This window comes from Gossypium hirsutum, chromosome D02 (assembly GCF_007990345.1).
Source record: "Gossypium hirsutum isolate 1008001.06 chromosome D02, Gossypium_hirsutum_v2.1, whole genome shotgun sequence".
Lineage (NCBI taxonomy): Eukaryota > Viridiplantae > Streptophyta > Magnoliopsida > Malvales > Malvaceae > Gossypium > Gossypium hirsutum.
The window spans coordinates 19,435,038-19,454,063 of NC_053438.1; the positions used below are offsets into that span (position 1 = coordinate 19,435,038).

Sequence of the window (19,026 nt, forward strand, 5' to 3'; positions counted from 1 at the left end):
TGGTATAAGCTAATAAACTAATATAAACTAATTTCAGAAACTTTTAATTATCATTATTAGACTATAAAATTCTTGACAACAAAAATATTTTATTAAAAGAAGTTTAAATATTATTTTCAATATTAATATATGGGAGGAATCTACTTACATCGATAATTTATTTTATAATTAAAATATATTATAAATTTTTTATAAATTTTCAATATAAATACTACTTTTTTAAGTCTTTTCAATAATTTTTCATGTTAAATTTTATATATTAACTCCCACTAATAGTAGTTTTGGCTTTCTCCCCACTTGCGAGAGCTTTACATTTATTTCAAGGTTAAAATATGTTATAAATATATGTAATTTTGAATATTTAAAATTTAGTTCTTATATTTTTTTTTAGAAATTTAATTTTTTTAATTTTTAAATTTAAAAAATTTCAAATCTAACAATTAATATTATTAAATTTGTTGGTGTAATATTTTGAAAAAAAAAAGAACACTCATTTGCGTGCCATAAAATTTTAAAAAATAGCATTGTAGTGAATTTGAATTTAACCAAAAAAATTAATAGTTAAATTTGAATTTTAAAATCTAAAAAGTGAATAAACTAATTTCCTAAAAATAAAAGTATAGGGTTGAATTTCAAATTTTCGAAGGGTATATTTTAACTTTTTTTCATATATTATTATTGGGTTACTTTATAAGTAAATTATATATCTTTCTTCCTTAACCCCTTCCCTAGGTTCATGTGAAAGTCAAATTGCATATATTCCAGCTTCCAAATTTGATTTCAAGAAAATTTAACTACTTATGGAACTACGGATCTTAGTAGCTTAACGTGAGTTAATTTCCTAGCTTAAAGACAAGTGGCTGTTCTAGTAGAATTTCACATTTATCATTCATTGTCATGTAAATAATAGTTTAAAGTTTCAAAGATGCTCCGAAAAAACAAGGGGTTATGTTTTATTTCACGTGGATTATAGTGATTATGTTCTATAATTGTTTATTTGATTGAGTGATAGTATGTTATATATGTGCCGTCAAGAATAAGAGCACTTCCCCGGTTGTTAAACATTGTATCATGATAAGAGAACGAGTTCTAGCTGAAGTTCGATGCACATGAAGATGATTCTATCATCAAAGAACTCCGAGTCGTTTTTTAAGAAACTAAGGACCATTTGTTAGAATAAAATATAGGTGGAGTTACAAAAAGTTTGTCTATAATTTTGAGTTTGAGCTCTAAACTATCCTTAATCCTCACCCTTCACTAAAAAAATTGAATATATATATTTTTTATCTTTATCATTCTTGAAATTTCTTTATAGAGCACTTTGTGTAGGAGAGAAGAAATGTTACAAACAAAAGAAATGGAATGTATGAGATAAAAACGGAGAGAAATATTAAAATAGACTTTATAATTTTAAGCTTTGTGACAAATGATGATTTGTAAAATGAAAAATTGGTGAAATAAGCTAACTGTAATAAAGGAATATGTTGAGAGAGATTAAAGAAAGTTTAGGGAATTGCCAAAACGTTAAACGTTATTAAATGAGTTGTGACATGTTAGAATTCATATTTATAGAAACTGGAGTTGCAAAATTAGTTAATAAACAAGAGTAATGGATGAGATTTTTAGTTATAAATATATTAATGATATGTTAAAAACAATTTAAGTTGATAATAATGATAAATAGGGAACATGAGTTCACTATGTTTCTAAAAAAAAGGAGAAAAGTACTTACTATTATAGAGAAATGTTAAAAGGAAACTTCTCAATTATATCTTTATCCAATAAATTAAGTTCTATTTCTATTTCTACTTTGGTGAAGTAGATCTTTGTGAAATATCTTTTGCGGAATAGCTCTTAGAACGAAAGTGAATTTTTTTTAAACAAAAAAAGAGTTATTTTTTAGTAAGAGGTGTTCCTAAATAAGGATTATTCAGACATGTTTCAAATATCATTTTTCTCAGTATAGTTGTTCTGGTGGAGATTGTTCCGAACAAGAGTTGTTATCTAACATAATTGTTCTTTGTAAAGGTTGTTCCAAACAAGAGCTGTTATGTGGCGATGCTTTTCTTAAAAAATGATTTATTTTGATCAATGTTATTCTTGAAAAATAATTGTTCTAAATAGATGTTCTAAATGACGATTCTTCTGAATATAGTGCTTAAAACGCAATTATTCTAAAGAAGAGTTGTTTCAAACATTTGATGTTCTCAACAAGAGATATTCTTAAATGATAGCTGTACTCGATGACAACTGTTTTGGACATGGATATTCCAAATATAACAATTCTCAAATAACAATTATCCTAAACAATAGTTGTTCTTTCAAAAGAGATTAAATGAAGCAACACTACTACTTGTTCCGACTTAACTTTGTTATTATGTGTAATTCTCTATAACGTATCTTCTTTATCTTTATGAAAAAAAATATTAGTAATCAGAATTAAATATTTACACTTTTATACAAGTTAAGACTTGTTTGAAGCAATGATTAAAATTCTTACACCTAAATGACATGTACTCAAAAAAAACTCCGGTGCATATTTGGAAATAAATTATTTGAAAATTCTTACTTTATATATTATTTTAAGAGATTCGATGTGGGCTTTTGTGGAGATGTACTTCTTGTTGGTGATTGTCCTAATCTTCAACCTCCCTTCATGCGTATAACCTTTTCGGGTAACCTAACCAAAAATTTTAAATCCAGCATGAATCTAACTGTTAAATGTTAAATGCATTGGGTACAATTTTGCTCACTTAAAAGGATCAGATCACGTCCTTTATAATTGATACTTGCCTAGGATGGCAGCAAAAATAAACATAAGCTTATAGATCAATGACCCCATTGTCGCCCCCCTTGGTTCCTTGGACTTGGACAACCATCAAATCTTTACTATAATTATAACATTGTCTCTCTTGCATTTTCTGGAGGCTTCATTTATGTATACTTTAAGTGGGAATAATGGAATATTAGGCAAGTTTCGCAAAAGCTATACTCATACTCATTTGCCCGGTCCAAAACTTTTAGATGCTCTTGTTTTGTTTTTATAGGCGTATGCGTTTGCATGTTTAATGGAGTTAATCCTACTCCCATATTGTATTTTTTATAGCCTAAAGCACCACAGGAAAAGGTGGGGAGATATGTATAAATTTGAGAAGCCTTCAAACAGTTGTATACTGGGTACGTAGCAAGAAAGCAAGCAAAATAGTGACAAGACTCTGAGGGCATTGATTATTAGAAATGGCCATTAAGACTCGAAGCTATTCTGTCGATGGCAAGCACGAGATGACGGTTGATGAGTTCAAGAGATGGTTAAAGAAATTTGACGAAGATAAAGATGGAAAGATAAGCAAAGATGAGCTTGCTGATGCTATACGAGTCTCGGGTGGATGGTTTGCTAGGAGGAAGAGCAAATACGGCATACGATCTGTGGATGCCAATGCCAATGGCTTTGTTGATGACAATGAGATAAAAAAACCTTGCAGAGTTTGCAGAAAAACACTTAAATGTGAGGATTCTGCATTTGTAAGGTGTTGATTTTAGCCAACATTACACCCCTTTGTTCTTTATATATATAAAATTGAATGAATTAACTAATCCAAACAGCATTACAATTTCTTCTTCTCCTGAGCTCATAGTTTACAAGTTGAATACTCGCAGCTTTTTGTAAGAAATGGCACCAAGTACACCTTTTCCTATGTTACAAATATAAATATTTGCTGGAAATGATGATAAGATTTGTCAGTACATAAGATGAAGAAATGAATCTGAATACTTTTCAGTTATATATATCCATTTTATATCAGCTTTCTGATGCCTGTAGTCCAGTAAACTGGGTAGGTTGAATACAAACTATCTCCATTGAACTAATTATGAAGATTGATTTTATATAAACAATGAATATATATATATAATTAATTAACACTACCCCTCCTCCCTTAAGATTTTTAATGAATGTTTTATAGGGAATCAGATGAATTCACTATACAAATTACAAATTGAACTACTCACAAGGCAAATGTAACTTAGAGAACAAAACTTTTTTTTGTATGAATATTAAATTATTTTGGACTGCCAAGAGTTAGCCAGCTCTGCACTTTCAAGGGCATATGACGGAAGAAGCTCTGCCAACAGCCATTGTCACATGTAACCTGTAATTTGCCAAAGCACTCTTATTAGAAATCCGAGAAAACTTCAATCGCAATGGGCTATGTCACTTGGATTCTTCATTTTAGCTAATATTACGTGTCTAAAACATATTTAAGCATGACGATCGTCCAAAAATAAGGAAAAATCTTTAAAAACCATGTCAGATAGATACTGATATCCAACACCCACGAGTCTACGTAAGAAAGGTGATAGCTAGTTGGGTCTCGGAAAGTGGGGGCAAAATGCTGAAAGGTCTCTGGTTCAGCTGCTAAATGTCTTAACATTGATTGTTCTAAGTTCCAATCAGGATCGAGAATGTAATTGGCACTAGCCCATTTCGGATAACCACCCAACGGTCCATCCTGAGTTTAACAACAATGCAAAATTGACAACAAAATACCTGGATAACTCCAGAATGGTGGCAGACATCATTCATCTATCTCAATATCCGAATGCTCAAGCATTATATTCTAGCTGACAACTTCATATATCAATTCCAGGAGGCGGCAGTTTCCAGAAATTCCACGAATTATAATCCTCCTGTAATCAATACAAATAAAGAAGCAGAGCAAAAAAAAAAAAACGGTAAGCCACCCCAAGAAAAGAATTAAGCAACACTTTATATTTCAGACGATATGATACTAGGAGAAGGTGACTATGTTGCTCCAACTCTTCATGTTTTTGTTGAAGTACCCTTATCCAGTACATGTCCTAGACAAATATTTGAATATGGTTATGAGAATATGACCCTCCAAAGATCTTCCGAATACATAAAACAAAAATAAAACATACCCATGTCAAACACATACATGTATCCAACACTTGCACCCCAAATCCAACACAGGAAGGTAAGACCTAATCTAGAAGAAAGTGGGGAACAATTGGGTCTCTTTCCAAACCAAGAATAACAAAACTCAGCCTAGTTGCCTTAGCAGCCATGTTTCCAGAACAGAAATATCCACAAGGGGTCCGATTAATACTAAGTTTGAAGTCATGGTCTATAGCTTTGGAAACTAACTCCAGATTGTGAGAAATAAATGGAAAAGAAAAGGTAACAAAACCTGCTCATGAGAAGCCATTGGTGGAAACATGCCATGCACAAGAGCGTGAAGAGAACTATAAGATTTTGTGTCAACACGGCGGTTCACAACAACCTCACCCTGCAAACTTGAAACTATTAGAAGAGAAGTTTTGTACAATAATATTAGAAGCTTTTGGTCTCCTTTCTTTAAGCATCAAAGCCTTAGATTACCTTTGGATTAATAATGAAGATTTTTCCTCTCGGGATTCCAACCTTAAGATAGCTAATTTCATCGGTGTCTCTATTCCCAAAACCAGCATAGAATGGGTTGCAATCAGATGGAAACAACGCCTTTATTTCCTGTTAGTCCAAAGATACAAAAAAGCATTAAAATGTTACTAATTTAAGACTTACTTATCACCCACTTATCTATATTAGAAATCATTTAAATCTTTTACATGTAATCCATAGTATATATGCAAAGCTATAAATAAATTTTAAGGTAAAAGTGGTGATGCATAATATTAACTATAAAGGCAGATCAAAATCAAATAAAATGATGTGTTTCAAGCCAAAAACCATTTCAAGAGTTGTAATAACATAAAAATTTATTATAATTAAACAAATAAATTTCATTTTGTTGAGAAGAGGAATAAAGTAAGACATCCCTCGAAATGCAGTAAATTCCTCTGAGACTTGCAAGTAACCCATTCAACTGATCTAATTCGCAACCCATTGGGATATATACAGAAAAAATTGATAAGCAATAAATAACCATAATTTATTTAGCAGCACAAATATCATATCAGAAGAAAGTAAATCAGAGCAGATAACTAACCTCTAAGCATGCAATCTTGAACTCATGAGGAGCTCTTCTAATAACTGAGAAGAATATAGGATGTGTAAGTCTTATTCATGTGATTTACAGACATCTTGTGGGGTAGAAGAAGTGACAGAAAAGAACAGATATTATAGACTTGAAGGGTTAAAAGCATACACTCCAAACCAGAAACAATAACATGTTCACTACAAATGTGATGCCCACCAAACCTTCAATTTGATTTTCAATGTGGACACACAAGGTAGCTTCTAATTTCTTCCATAAAAGGCACATGATAGGAATCACAAACAAAATATCATAGAACAAGCTTTCATTTAAATTATTGCAGCTCACAGTGATAGAACTGAACTTTGATTTTTCATGTAGTAAATGCGCGTGTCATGCATCTATTGTAAAGGTACAGCTAATGCTTCTCATCCAAGTTATTGCAGAAATGTCTTAAATCTCTCTAGGGGTTTAATGTAATGGTGTAAAAGGGTTTAATAGACTTTAAATCCTCAAGATACTGCACCATGCCCTATGGATACAACTTAACGTAAAAGGGGGCATTTTCTTTATCCTGCACAAGGTTGACAATTTAGGTATTCATATGCCACAGTTTTCTTAATTTAGTGTATTAGAAGAACATAACTAATGTACTAGAAATACAAAACAAATGTAATAACTAGACAAATGTCCTAGAACAACATAACTAATGTCCTAATTAGACTATGTAATGCATGATTCATGCAACAAAACCAAAAGGATAAAAGGACAGACCGCATTTAATAAAATGCTATATCTTGCATATGAAAACAACCTCAGTAAACTGTTTATTAGGTCCCTGAAATGAAAAAAAGTTACCTTCTCTATACAGGGATGGAAAAAGGCCATCAGGAGAAATAACAATCGGCCCATCTGGTAATGCCTTACCATCCTATAGATAAGAAGAAATGTCAGTTAAAGAGTTTCTCCCTTTACATGCAACAGTTGTAAGTTGAACAAAGAATAAAGACAGAAAACAATAAATTTTAAGTTCTTGATTCTCATTCTACAGTTCAATATAAGAAAAGCATCAAATTAGAATAGGTCACCTGCTTAAGATTCGCTAAAAATTGTCTAGTGAGATATGCCTGCGATATAGCACGTGCACTAAGGAAAAGCAACTGATACCCATTTTCCTGCAATATAGAAGAAGAATTTTGATCCATGGAAGATATTAATGCATTAGAGTCCATATGAACTCGAAAATTGTTTTTCTTTCTAAAATCCGAACAAAGAAAATAAGAAAATTAACATGCAAGGGCTTTCATGAAGATTGTACATGGTTCAAAAACCAATTGGTTGTTGGCTGTGCAAGAAAGACTAAAGTATTATTATGACTGGAAATATTAAAATGTAATATAAAAAGTATCCTACCTTAATAGCTGAAAATAAATGTGCAACACCTGTTTGTGACCAATCCATCCCAACCAACGGCATGAACTGGCCTAGGACATCTGATCTGTAACAATAAACATAAAATCAGGGATGCTAGGAATGACCAAAAGAAGCCTCGTTGGCACGGCACTAAGAAGATAGGAAAGAAGCAGATTATTAAAGGAACCTACAATAAAAATTTCAAGGACCAATTCAGGTTATGTAAGGCTAGCTGTCTCCAATACGATGTGGGTCAAGACTAGAGCTATGAAAATAAGCAAACTAATTTTGAGAAATGGCATTATCGAATGTTGAACCCAAAACTAAGGCTTGAAGACAAAATGAAATATTACTCAGATGTTATCAAAAGTTGGTGCTGATGCTGCATATGGTAATAAATAAAAACAATTGACTAAAACAAACTACGGAAAAATGCAAGCTGCCATAAAGCTCAGACTCCTAGCAACTACATTTCAAATGACTGAAACGCCAGAAGTCCAGACAGCCTGAAATCTAAAACATGGCCTCTTTTTGGGGGCTATTAAAAGCTAATATTCTGCAAAGTACTAGCTAATAACCAAATCATCAAATCCTTGTTCACGGTTTCACCTTGTCCAACAGATTACCATCCATACTTATGTTCTCTTCATTCTATTACATATGTATGTTTCTCCTTTAATTAACCCAAAACTCGGCCCATTGATGGGATGATTCCATGTGGATGGAGATTCCCCACCTAAATCAACTATGACCAACCTTTACCGCCTAGACTGAGCAATACCTAATAAAGAAAATAAATTCTAATTACTAATTTATTGTTAGACCCATTATTAATATGAATTATGTGACTGTGATCTAAAAACTGACATTTAATTGCAACAAATAGAACCTAATAATATGACATTAACATGAATCAGTACTCAATCTAAAACGTGAAGCAGCATGATAGGTTGTCCTGCATCAGCAAATCTAAGGAACTTCCTTACTTTGTAATTGTCCCATCAACATCTGAGATTACTACATGAGTGTTCCAGTGCCACAAATAGATTCTGGCATCAACCTGTTCAATACATGTTTTTGAGTCAGCACATCAGACAAAAAGTGATAAATAAGAAACTAACTTGACAACAAAAAATTGAATAAGAATCAGAAAGAATATTTAACTTCAAGTAAGAATCCAACAAAAAGAACCTGCTGTTTCCCTAACATAGCAGTCGAAAATGTAAAGGTTATCTGATTCATTCCATCTTTTAGATTCAATGATGCTAGTTGTTCAGAGGTTGGGGTGATTGCCCTGATCATCTTCTTCACTGGCTTGGGTGTAAGAAAATTCTCATCATCATCACTAGCAACAGAATCATCAGCAGCATTCCCAATATCTGAGCCTCCGGTATCTGCTGCACCCGGCTGCGCAGCCTTCCTAGATCTTGATCTTTTCAAAGAAAAAGGCCAAAGCCTCCACTTTCTACTCTGGGTGACTATGGCTTTTGATGGACCCCCTTCAACGGATTTCTCCAGTCTGTCAATAGGTATCATGCCTGTGGGTTCAATTATTTTTTCACTTCCAAATGTAACCATTCCTAAAAGAATAGGTGCTGCTGCATCCCATGGAAAGTAATGGCCATCAATTCGAACAACAAGCCTATCATTCTTTACAACAGTTTCACCTAAAGAACTAAATTTCTTGTTATCCAGTTTTTCAGCATCAAAAGCTTGACGAGCTGCTTCAGCACCCATCCCTTCATATAACAAGTGCTTGCAAAAAGATATCTCTGCACAAGCCACAATGCATGTCACTTTCCACAATTTACAGCCTAAAGAGCAGCTTCACAAGAAAGAATATTTATTCTATGTTTAATTAAAATCATAACAAATAGTATGTTGTACCTTAGCATGATTCTACAGGTTCATCCATCACATGAAATATTATTAAAAAGAAATGAAAAAAACAATTTGTTGAATGATTTCTAATCTCTTCTTGGATAATACAAAGGACTAACATGAATCATTTCAGTGCATTCTGCGGTAGACTCAACAAGTGTAAGTAATTCATGATAACTGAGTTCTCTTATTTATTGAAGAAAAAAGATAACTAAGTTCTCTTACCAACAGCAGAACTGCGAATAATATTTTTCAGCTTCCCCGAAGTCTCACTCTCCTCTCTACTAGAGCTTTCATGTGCCGATTGCTGTTCCTCATCTGCATCGGACCTTATCTCGTTTGAATCATCCTTCCTGATCGATGTCCACCTAATGGTTTCAGAAGTCGAGTCTAAAGAATGGCTTACTGGGCAGTTGTTACTTGAATCAAGTTTGGCAGTAGGAGACTGCATAATAGGAAGTGATTCCACTTGCAACCCATCTTTTTCACCAACTACTCCATGATTTCCAAAAATACTAATAGGATCAGAGATAATCCCTGACCTTTCTATGGAATTCTCCATATTAGCTGCTGGACTCTCCTCAACAAACTTGTCAGAATCTAATGACTCACTATTCACATTACACAAACCATTTACTTCTTCACTTTCGGTACAAATTGAAGGATGATCTTTATTTATGCAATCTGGTTCATGGTGTTTGAATTCTGCAAGGTCGCTGAAAACGAATTGTTCATCTTCAGAACTCTCTGATGGTAGAACACTGCTCATTGGATGAGAGTTCACCTCTGGTACTAGCTCAGTTGTTCTTACCAGTGTTTCAGCATGAACGTGTACTTCCCCATTTCCTTCATCAGAAAGGCACAGTGTTTCATGAGTTTGTTCACTGGAACCATCCGATGTTCTAACCGAGCTCTCTGGAACAAAAGACTGAAGCCTGTCTGAAACAGTCTCCTTATTGACACTCCTTTCATCATCAGCCAGTTCTCCATCAAACTGCTCGTCCTTACATGCTTCAAGCTTATATTGACATTGCAGATCAGAGTTCCCAACACTATTACCATCTACAGTTCCTGAATTATTGGCTATTATTTCGGATTTTTCTTCCATAAAACCTTCACTTAGTGAAGAGGTTTTGCAGAAGTCAGATTCCCCTATTAATATCTGATGACCTATACTATTTTCCTCCTTATCATTCACAGAAGATTGAAGTTGGCTTTGTTCATCACTAACCTGTGTATCTTCTTCAAACTCTTTATCATCCAGTGCATCATTTGTAGAAGAAAATGGGGAAGCATTGCCATTTGAACTGTCAGAGACGATATTAGTGGACCACTTCATCTCCAACAGGCCAGCAGCAATCTCAGCACGCTCCAATGATTCCAATCTCATTACACCACCGCCATCCTCCCTGTAATCATCCTCCTTTTCTGATCCCAGTCCGAAAACATGACCAAATATCTCTGATTGTTGGGAAGTCGTCCTGGCAACAATTTTCATGTTGTTCACATCAATTTGATCCATGGAATTCAACTTATCACCACCGAAGTTGCAACTTTTGGACTTCAGTGGCCTCCTATAAGCAGAGGAAGGTTCATCTGTTTCATATCCTGAAGGAAAAGGAAATGAAACAGCTTCAGATTCCTCTTCGTCACCATCAACCTCCCTGAGAAAGTATGCTTCCCCTGTATGATCAAGAAACATGTGGAAATTGGCTTCGATGCCATTAACACAGATGGTAACCACCTTCTCCCTTGTCTTTAAAATCCCTTGAAATTTACCAAATCGAACATACCAAGGGGATGATTTGAAGCTCCCATCGGGTTGTTCCACTACTATTATATCTACTGCACCACCAAAAGGATGAAATGGAGCTGAAACAGAATATACACCACGAGAGATATAGCTGCCTAGTCTCCCCACCGCGTACATCCTCTTGATCTTGGATTTCTAAGACTAACCCCAGATCTCAATTACATCCTCTTCATACATACAATAGGCCTTTCCACAACTCTAGAGTTTAAATTCTGCAAATACCCACATTATAAATTCTTATTCCTCAATCCAATCAATCAAAAGAGGAAACCCAAGAATGTAAATATACAAAAAATGCAAGGATTTGGGAATTGTTCAATGTATGGTAACTCAAAAGAAAAAGCATTAATTAAGAAAAAAACAACTGAGAAACTGTGTCTTTCTCTTGTTGTTTTGAGTGTGTTTCGAATTCAATGCAGATATAAAGCGGCAAAATAAAAAGCAAAAAAAGGGAGACGTGCCGGATCAAAACCCAAACAGAACACCAACAGCTGATTTGATGATGGAATACAGCATGTCCATTTTCATTTTTTTTTTCTGAATTCGAATTTACCCAGAAACTGTAAGCTAATTTGATAATAAAATTAGTAATATCATTAAATCCCAACTTATTAGAAAAGAAAAAGGAAAATCTCTCTCAAAAATAATAAGGAAACGGAAAGGATTTAAGCTTGAGAGAAAGAGAGACCAGCAGTAGTTTCGTGATCTCCTACGTGAGGGCATGGGCATGGGAGGATTAGAGCATTTCTCATCAATTCCTTTTTTTGGGTTTTGATGACCGAATGTTCTGCCACTTTTTAATAGATTTTATTAATTAAATATTGAACATTAAATTAATCTCTTTTTTTCTTATTAATTACATAAATTTTTTGAATGTGCCCTTCATAATCTTTTGAGTGACAAAAAAAGGAAGTTGTTATTATGGCTAAATTTAACATCAGAGAGATTTTGTTTTGATTATCACTTGGGAAACGTCGAAAGAGAAAAATGTGATGACATATTACCACAGCAACATCCAAGAACGAGAGTTTCTTGTCAGACTAAAAATTACAGGTTAATATAATTTTCAGTTTTTAAATATTACAGGTGAATATAATTTTTAGCTTTGAAATTATTTTAGTAATTATAATTTTTTATTTTTTATTATATCCAACTTGATAATTCTTTAATTTATTTTTTTTCAAAATTTAATAATATGATATTTTGAAATGATGCAAAATAATTATTTGAAATTTTTAAGTAATTCAATTTTTATTTTTACTAATTTCAAAAGGAAAAGAAAAACATAATTCTAAAATTTACACATCAAAATGAAAAATAAAAATAGTATTTAATTGTGAAATTTAGTATGTTAACCCAAAAAGACAGCATTCCAAACCTAACACACAAGACATGACATGGATTCTTAAAACTACGATTACGTCTTTCTTTTCTTCCTTAAAATAGATAATATAAAACAAAAGAAATTTGGAATCCAATGATTATTTAATATTTGGAATCAATTGAATTAGATATGGACCCAAAGAACCAAATTCTGGAAGGAATTGGATTATATATATATATGATAGTTATACATATAAAATTGGAGTGGTTTTATATTATTTTGTAATTTTTTAAATAATTAATATTTTAATAATTTTATTGTTATATTTTGTGTTTTATTTGTATAGATTATGTATATTAAATTTATTATAAATTAAAAAAATAATTATTTATTTTATAAAAAATATAACTGTTAATTATATATTAATATAAACAAGATTAATGTGATAAAAATATTTGATCGATTCAAAAATTTACATGAATGATAAGTATAAATATCTTAAAAAATTAATGATTGGACTATTAAAATATTAATAGTATAAAAACTATGAAAAGATGTAAAACAACTTAAATCTTACGCTAATGGAAGTGAATCTTTCCCAATATATACTATATATACACACATATGAGATGCTAATAAAGAAAAAAAAATGCCATATATTTAGGTTTAAATATGTTAAAGGCTTTTGTACTCTTTTAAAATTTAAAATTTAGTCATTGTACTTTAATTTTGTGACATTGAGTCCTATACTTTTTTTTAAACTCGTGGTCTTCCATCTAATTTTACCATTAATGGTGTCAAAGGTAAAACAACTTTTTTAATTTTTTGTCAATTTGGTCCTCAACCTTTAAAAGTACATTAAATTTTAAAAATTATTTTTTTTACATATTTTAAATTAAAAAAATAAAAATGAAAAACTTATATTTTTAAAAAATAGAAAATTATAAAAAAAACTCGTTAAAATTCAAAATTCAAAAAATAAAAAATATTTTAAAATTATAAATAATAAAAAATTCAATGTTATCTAAATTGGACCAAACTAGCCAGTCAAATTGAAAACTAGTTGAGGTCTCCATTCAACGAGAGATAAAAAACCAATTGATTCACAAATTGATACGAACTGACTGAATCGAGCTAACAAATCGGTTGAACCGACAGTTGAACCAATTTCAAACTACTCTGACTAATTGGTTCCTAAAACGATTGGTTTGGCCGGTTCAAAGAAAATAAACTATTAAAAATTATAAAAATCAGTTCAAGTGCCAATTCAATTTGGTTTTTAGCCCGGTTCAACCAATCCATACTGATTCACGGGTCAACCAATTTTTTACCTCTCACCAAACGATACCCAATTGGTTCTTAAGCCAATCGGTCTGGTCCAATTTAGATAACATTGAATTTTGGAATTTTTATATTTTTAAAATATTTTTAAATTTATTTTTTTTATTTTTAAAGATTTTTTATTTTAAAAAATTATAATTTTTAATTTTTTTGTTTAAAATAAGAAAAAAACATTTTTAAACATTTTTTTGAAATACTTACTTTTAAAATGTATGGGTCAAATTTGCAAAAAAAAAAATATGTAAATGTTGAGGGATAAAAAAGTTTGAAAATTTTAAAACCTAGTTGACTTGTGAAGCAGTATGAATTAGTTGAACCAAGCTATAAAAATCAGTTGAAATGGCAATTGAACCGATCATAATAAATGCGTTGTACCCTTGTTATTAATTAAAGGGTTAAAATATGTTCTAAGTTATCGTTCTTGTCATAAATTTAGAACTTAATATTTTTATCTTTATTTTTAGAAATTTAGTTCCTCTAATTTTTAGATTTTAAAATTCAAATTCAAATATTAATACTTTTAAAATTATTTTGTTAAATTCAGGTTCATTACATCATTTTTTTAGTTACATTGTCATCAAGTGAGTATTTTTTTTATTTCAAAATATCAAACCAACAAATTTAACAAAAATTTTAAACTATGCTTACAATGGAACCTGAATTTTGAAATTTGAAAAGTAAAATGACTAAATTCCTATAAATAAAAGTATAGTGACTAAATTCTAAATTTGTAAAGATTGCAATGACTTATGGCATATCTTAACCTAATCAAAATGGACATCAAGAAGTGTCGGGTGTAGTTGTAAGACACATTAGACTCCTAAAGAGAGAAAGCATGTTCAATTTTGATGACGACATTGTTATAAAAAGTAGCCACAAACTCCAAACATGAATAAGGAAAACCAACATGGAAGATAGCAAAAAAATGAAAATGAAATTGATAATAACTTTTTTGTTCATATTGCATAATTCATAAGAAAGTACAAAGTCAAACACTAATGAAATGTCTTTTTAAAACCCCAAATTTCTTCAATTTGTCATAAATATGATTCCGAAAATTTTGTTAGTAATTTTATGCAAAAATTTTGATTATTTCAAAATTCTTAGAATATATGCATTTTTAGAGTCACAAGTTAGTATAATGATTTGTTTTTGGAGTATCGATTTTATTCAAGTGAGATTCAAAAGTGAGAGGTAAAATGATAATTTTGCACTACAAGAGTATTTTTGACATTTTTGACATTTTTGTATATGTACATATTAAAATATTTGTTTTTAAGTGTATACGGTGATGAAATAAATTTTGCACCCTTAATTTCCATTTTGATGCCATAAATTGATTATAGTCACAAAATTTAACATGTTTGACCCTTTGACCATTTTTCTTGAATTTTAAAATACCAAAAAGGATAGAAAAGGGGTAGAACCCCCTTTTTTCCTCCTAATGGCTTGGTCATCAGTTTTTATTTCATTCATTTTATTCCCATTTTCTCTCATTTTCCATTATAATCTCCACCCACTTTCTTTTATTCTTTTGAAAAACCACATTAATGAACTTCCATTCAACCTTTTCTCTTAATTTCCATTATTACCATAACCTAGGATTTGGGTGTCTAGAGTGAGAAAGCTTAGTTAGAGGTAAGAAAATAAGAATTTATCATCTTATCATGTTTAAATTGAACCTTTATTTACCTAATAGGTTGTTGAGCCATATTAATGATTATTTATTATTATTATCAATTTGGGTACTTATTACTTATTAAAAAGAAATAAATAAATAGAGGAGCTACAAGAAAGGGAAAGGGAAAGATTTTAGATTGAAAAGTAATGAGGATTTTCTCTTATTTTTCTTATTTTGTTGGTAAGTTCTTATAGAGAGAGGAGCTATGTCACACTCGGTTTCCATTAAAGTTCAGAATTTAGGAGAAATTTGGAGTAAATTGAAAGAATTTGTGGGTTAGATGGACTCTATTGAAAAATCTAGAAACTTTAGTAGCTAAATGGTAAATAATTGAGTTTCAATTCTGGTTCAGTTAAGTTGGAACCGACTAGTTCCTTAGTTGGAGACAAAATGATTCTGTAGGCAGAATACTTCTCATTTATGTTTCATTTCCTTCTCTTCTACATCATCTTCTTTGGTTGCTTCGAAGAAGAGAAAGTTGAGGAAAGCTCTACATAAAGTAACGATTGTGAGGTTCAAGTTTGGAAAGTAGAGAATTTAGTGAGCTGGTAAGCTTCTCCATCTCACTGTACTCGTGAAATTAAGGAAAGAGAAGTAAGGATTTCTGAAATCTTTGAAAAGCTTCTAGATGATACTGGATTTTGAGTTTTAAGGTTTGGATACCCTCAGTTTAATTTGTATATTTGGTTGTCATGCTTATCTAACCAGGATGTAGGAGACTCTAGTATTTGGAAAAGCTAATTTGGCAAAGAGGATGGATAATAGGTGAGCATCTGTAATCAACTATTTGAGTGTTGCTTTAGTTTGTTCTGGTTGTTATGTTGTTTGTTTGTTCTACACTGAGTTAAGTCGAGTCTGTTAACTACGTATATAATTGTTGCTAGCTGGAAAAGTTATGCTTGCATATGGTTGTATGATTGTATGATTGTTGTAAGAATGTTCTCTAAATGTATGACATGGTTGTGTATCTATGAACTTTTATGTGGCATGCTCTATGATATGTTAGTGAATGTGATGATATGTGTGATATGCATGTTATTAAAATACAGAGTACGGAGGGAAGTATTGGCAGGTTAGTTAAAGATAGGAAACTTGGCGTAATGGAGGAATGGGTAGATTGAAAGGGAACTTAAGGAGGATTGGATGGAAATGGTTATCTATAAGCTCTTTTGAGCGACACCATAGAAATGGTTATCTATAAACTCTTTAGATTGACACTGTGTAAATGACCTATATGCTCTATAGAGTGACACCTCGAAAAAGGTTTACTGACTCTTCAGAGTCGAAAGACCATGGAAAGCCATAGCATGATCCAGTGGTGAACAAGTACGTGTTATGGCGAATTGAAGTCCGCTAGGTTAGTAAATAGGGAAGACATTGGGCAAATAGGTGGAAATCACTATATGATTCACGTGGCAAAAAGTCTAGCATAACTGTTATGGTGTGTATGCGAATGTAGGTAACTGTGCTAATAAGAGGTCCTGCTAAAAATGCGAAGGTAAGACGAATAGGTGGAAGCATCTTGTAAGCGGGTATATGTAGATGGAAGGGGTATTCCCTTCAGAGTATTTGTGAATTAGTATCAGTCATCCGCCAGAGTTGAAGAATAAACCAACATTGACTATTAGAAAGTGAGACGATTATTCATATTTTAGTTCTAAGTAATCATTGGTATAGAGGTCGCTAGAAAAAGGGAAAATTTTTCCTAAGACTATATGGGGTGGAATGTCCACTAAGGATTAACAAGGAAAGAGGACATCTGTTGGGACTATCTAGCATTGGGAAGTCCACTTAGGACTATCTAATGTGGAGGTTCACTAAGGAAAATCTAAGGAAAGGATAATCCACTAGAGATTATATGTTGTTGGGAATATCTTACTAGATGGTTTGTAGTGGTAAAGTCTTATTAGACTATCTTACAAGTATGAGTTCGCAAGGAAAAAGGGGTGCTTAACTATCAGCCAAGTCTCATATTCAAGGGCCATAAAATGAGGGTATTAGTAAATGGGTCTTCCATTAAAAGAAGGGCATATGTACATGCTAAGTCATAAGACGGTGATTTTGGGATATTAAGGTAAGTCCATATTAAGTTTGGTGTGCAATGTAGGGATCAGGATAAGAATCCGCCGTTGTGGTGTGATACCTGCAAATCTACCAATAGTAGTCTCAAATCTGCATAACTGCATACATAATTATCTTTTGATGTGTCAAACTAAAAGGGTAAAATGGAAGTCTGAGATGAATCTAGACAAGGTCAAGTCTCAAAAAGGGTTGTTAGAAAGAGTAGAATGACGACTAGATCAACCTGATATGTCTGTAAACGATTCGTTCAGAGAACACATAGGTGTTGTCTGCATCAATCAAACTGCGAAATCTCCTAAGATACTCAGGGAGTTTAAATTCCGTGCACTAATTTTTATTTACTCAAAAATTTAAAAGTATTCTATGAATATTGTTGTATAGGATCTCACTAAGTTCTTTTGAACTTATGAGAAATTTCTACCTTGAATGCAGGGTCAATGAGTGACTCAAGATTTGTGTGGAGGGACCAAGTCAGACACCGCCAAGTCTACGCAAATGGCATCGTAGTTGTATCATGTATATAGAGGGGCACCCTTATAGGCTTCACCTTTTTAATTTTATACGAATTTTAAGTTCCAGTTCTGTCACACCCTCGTTTGGTGAATTGGTATGTATTGGAATATTGAATTGGTGAGTCCACCTAAGTCATGAGACTTTGACTGGTTAACTTTGGCAAATTTCCTAGCAAAGTATTTTGCTAAACTTCGCCAAGTTTGCATTTTCTTATTTCGTTGTTGGCGAGTTTCTTATTTTGGTGAGATCCTTAATTGGCGGACTCTTCCAGTAATAAGTTTTCCACTTATGTTTTGTGTTTTTATAGATGTAATGTGTATTAGAAATAGTGGTTAGTGGGACACGTTTAAGTCATTTGGCATCCTAGTAGAGGTAACGTGTCAATAATTAGGACACCTAGAGAGCCTAGTAGGATGTGATTAATTAGTGGAAGCATGTGTGCATGATTACTTATTAGAGATTTACTTGAGTGGGATTTCGACTAGAGTTAGCTATAAATAGGACAAACCGTTAGTGGAGAGAAGATTTCTATTTCATCTTCTCTGCTTACCTTCGTTATTATCGAAGAAAACCCAAAAGTGTTCTTCATCGTTAATGGAGGAACTCTTAAATCCTTCTTTAGGTTTTACCAAATAAGGAGTAGTCGTTAGAGCTGTTTAGTAGGATTTCCATCTAAATACTAAAAGGAAGAAAATTTTCTTTTAGAAACTGTTTGCATGTTTACCGATTCTTGTTATTATGATTAAACTTCGGTTGTTCTTGCATTTAAAAGAGTTATTTGATTGTTGTTAGCCAAAGATATAGGAGAAGGTCCTAGTGTTAAGGGAAAAGAACTTGTCGAGTAGAAAACTCTGTGTGAAGGCTTCTGGTGAGTTTCTTTATACTTTGAGTCTATTAATTATGTTAACATGTTTAAATTGCCTTGATGTTTATCCAGGTAAGTCACCTTAACCTTTGGTTTTGGCACCTATTTCATAAAGATGTG

At 32.2% G+C, this 19,026-nt stretch overlaps 2 protein-coding genes across 11 annotated transcripts; one reads left to right on the forward strand and one right to left on the reverse strand.

The window, feature by feature from the left end:
• Positions 1–3,147: 3,147 nt before the first annotated feature.
• Positions 3,148–3,559, forward strand: LOC107908403 (polcalcin Phl p 7). The gene has a single exon (XM_016835569.2). The coding sequence runs from the start codon at positions 3,238–3,240 to the stop codon at positions 3,532–3,534; it is 297 nt and encodes a 98-aa protein (XP_016691058.1). The 5' UTR covers positions 3,148–3,237; the 3' UTR covers positions 3,535–3,559.
• A 200-nt stretch (positions 3,560–3,759) lies between these two features.
• On the reverse strand, positions 3,760–11,896 carry LOC107910743 (phosphatidate phosphatase PAH2). Of its 10 annotated transcripts, none has more exons than XM_016838715.2 (12): positions 11,789–11,896; positions 9,513–11,312; positions 8,598–9,178; positions 8,393–8,466; positions 7,407–7,491; positions 7,082–7,168; positions 6,852–6,924; positions 6,006–6,049; positions 5,399–5,527; positions 5,208–5,306; positions 4,547–4,686; positions 3,760–4,148 (listed from the first exon to the last, which is right to left on the reverse strand). In XM_016838715.2, exons 2-11 carry the CDS (start codon positions 11,215–11,217, stop codon positions 4,630–4,632), a joined length of 2,934 nt encoding a protein of 977 aa, XP_016694204.2. In that variant the 5' UTR covers positions 11,218–11,312; positions 11,789–11,896; the 3' UTR covers positions 3,760–4,148; positions 4,547–4,629. The 10 variants fall into 10 exon arrangements, with proteins under 10 accessions (XP_016694204.2, XP_040945283.1, XP_040945284.1 ...); XM_041089349.1 differs by adding an exon at positions 4,789–4,857 and having other exon boundaries at positions 8,571–9,178; positions 9,513–11,870; XM_041089350.1 differs by having other exon boundaries at positions 8,571–9,178; positions 9,513–11,875.
• Between the last annotated feature and the right edge of the window lie 7,130 nt (positions 11,897–19,026).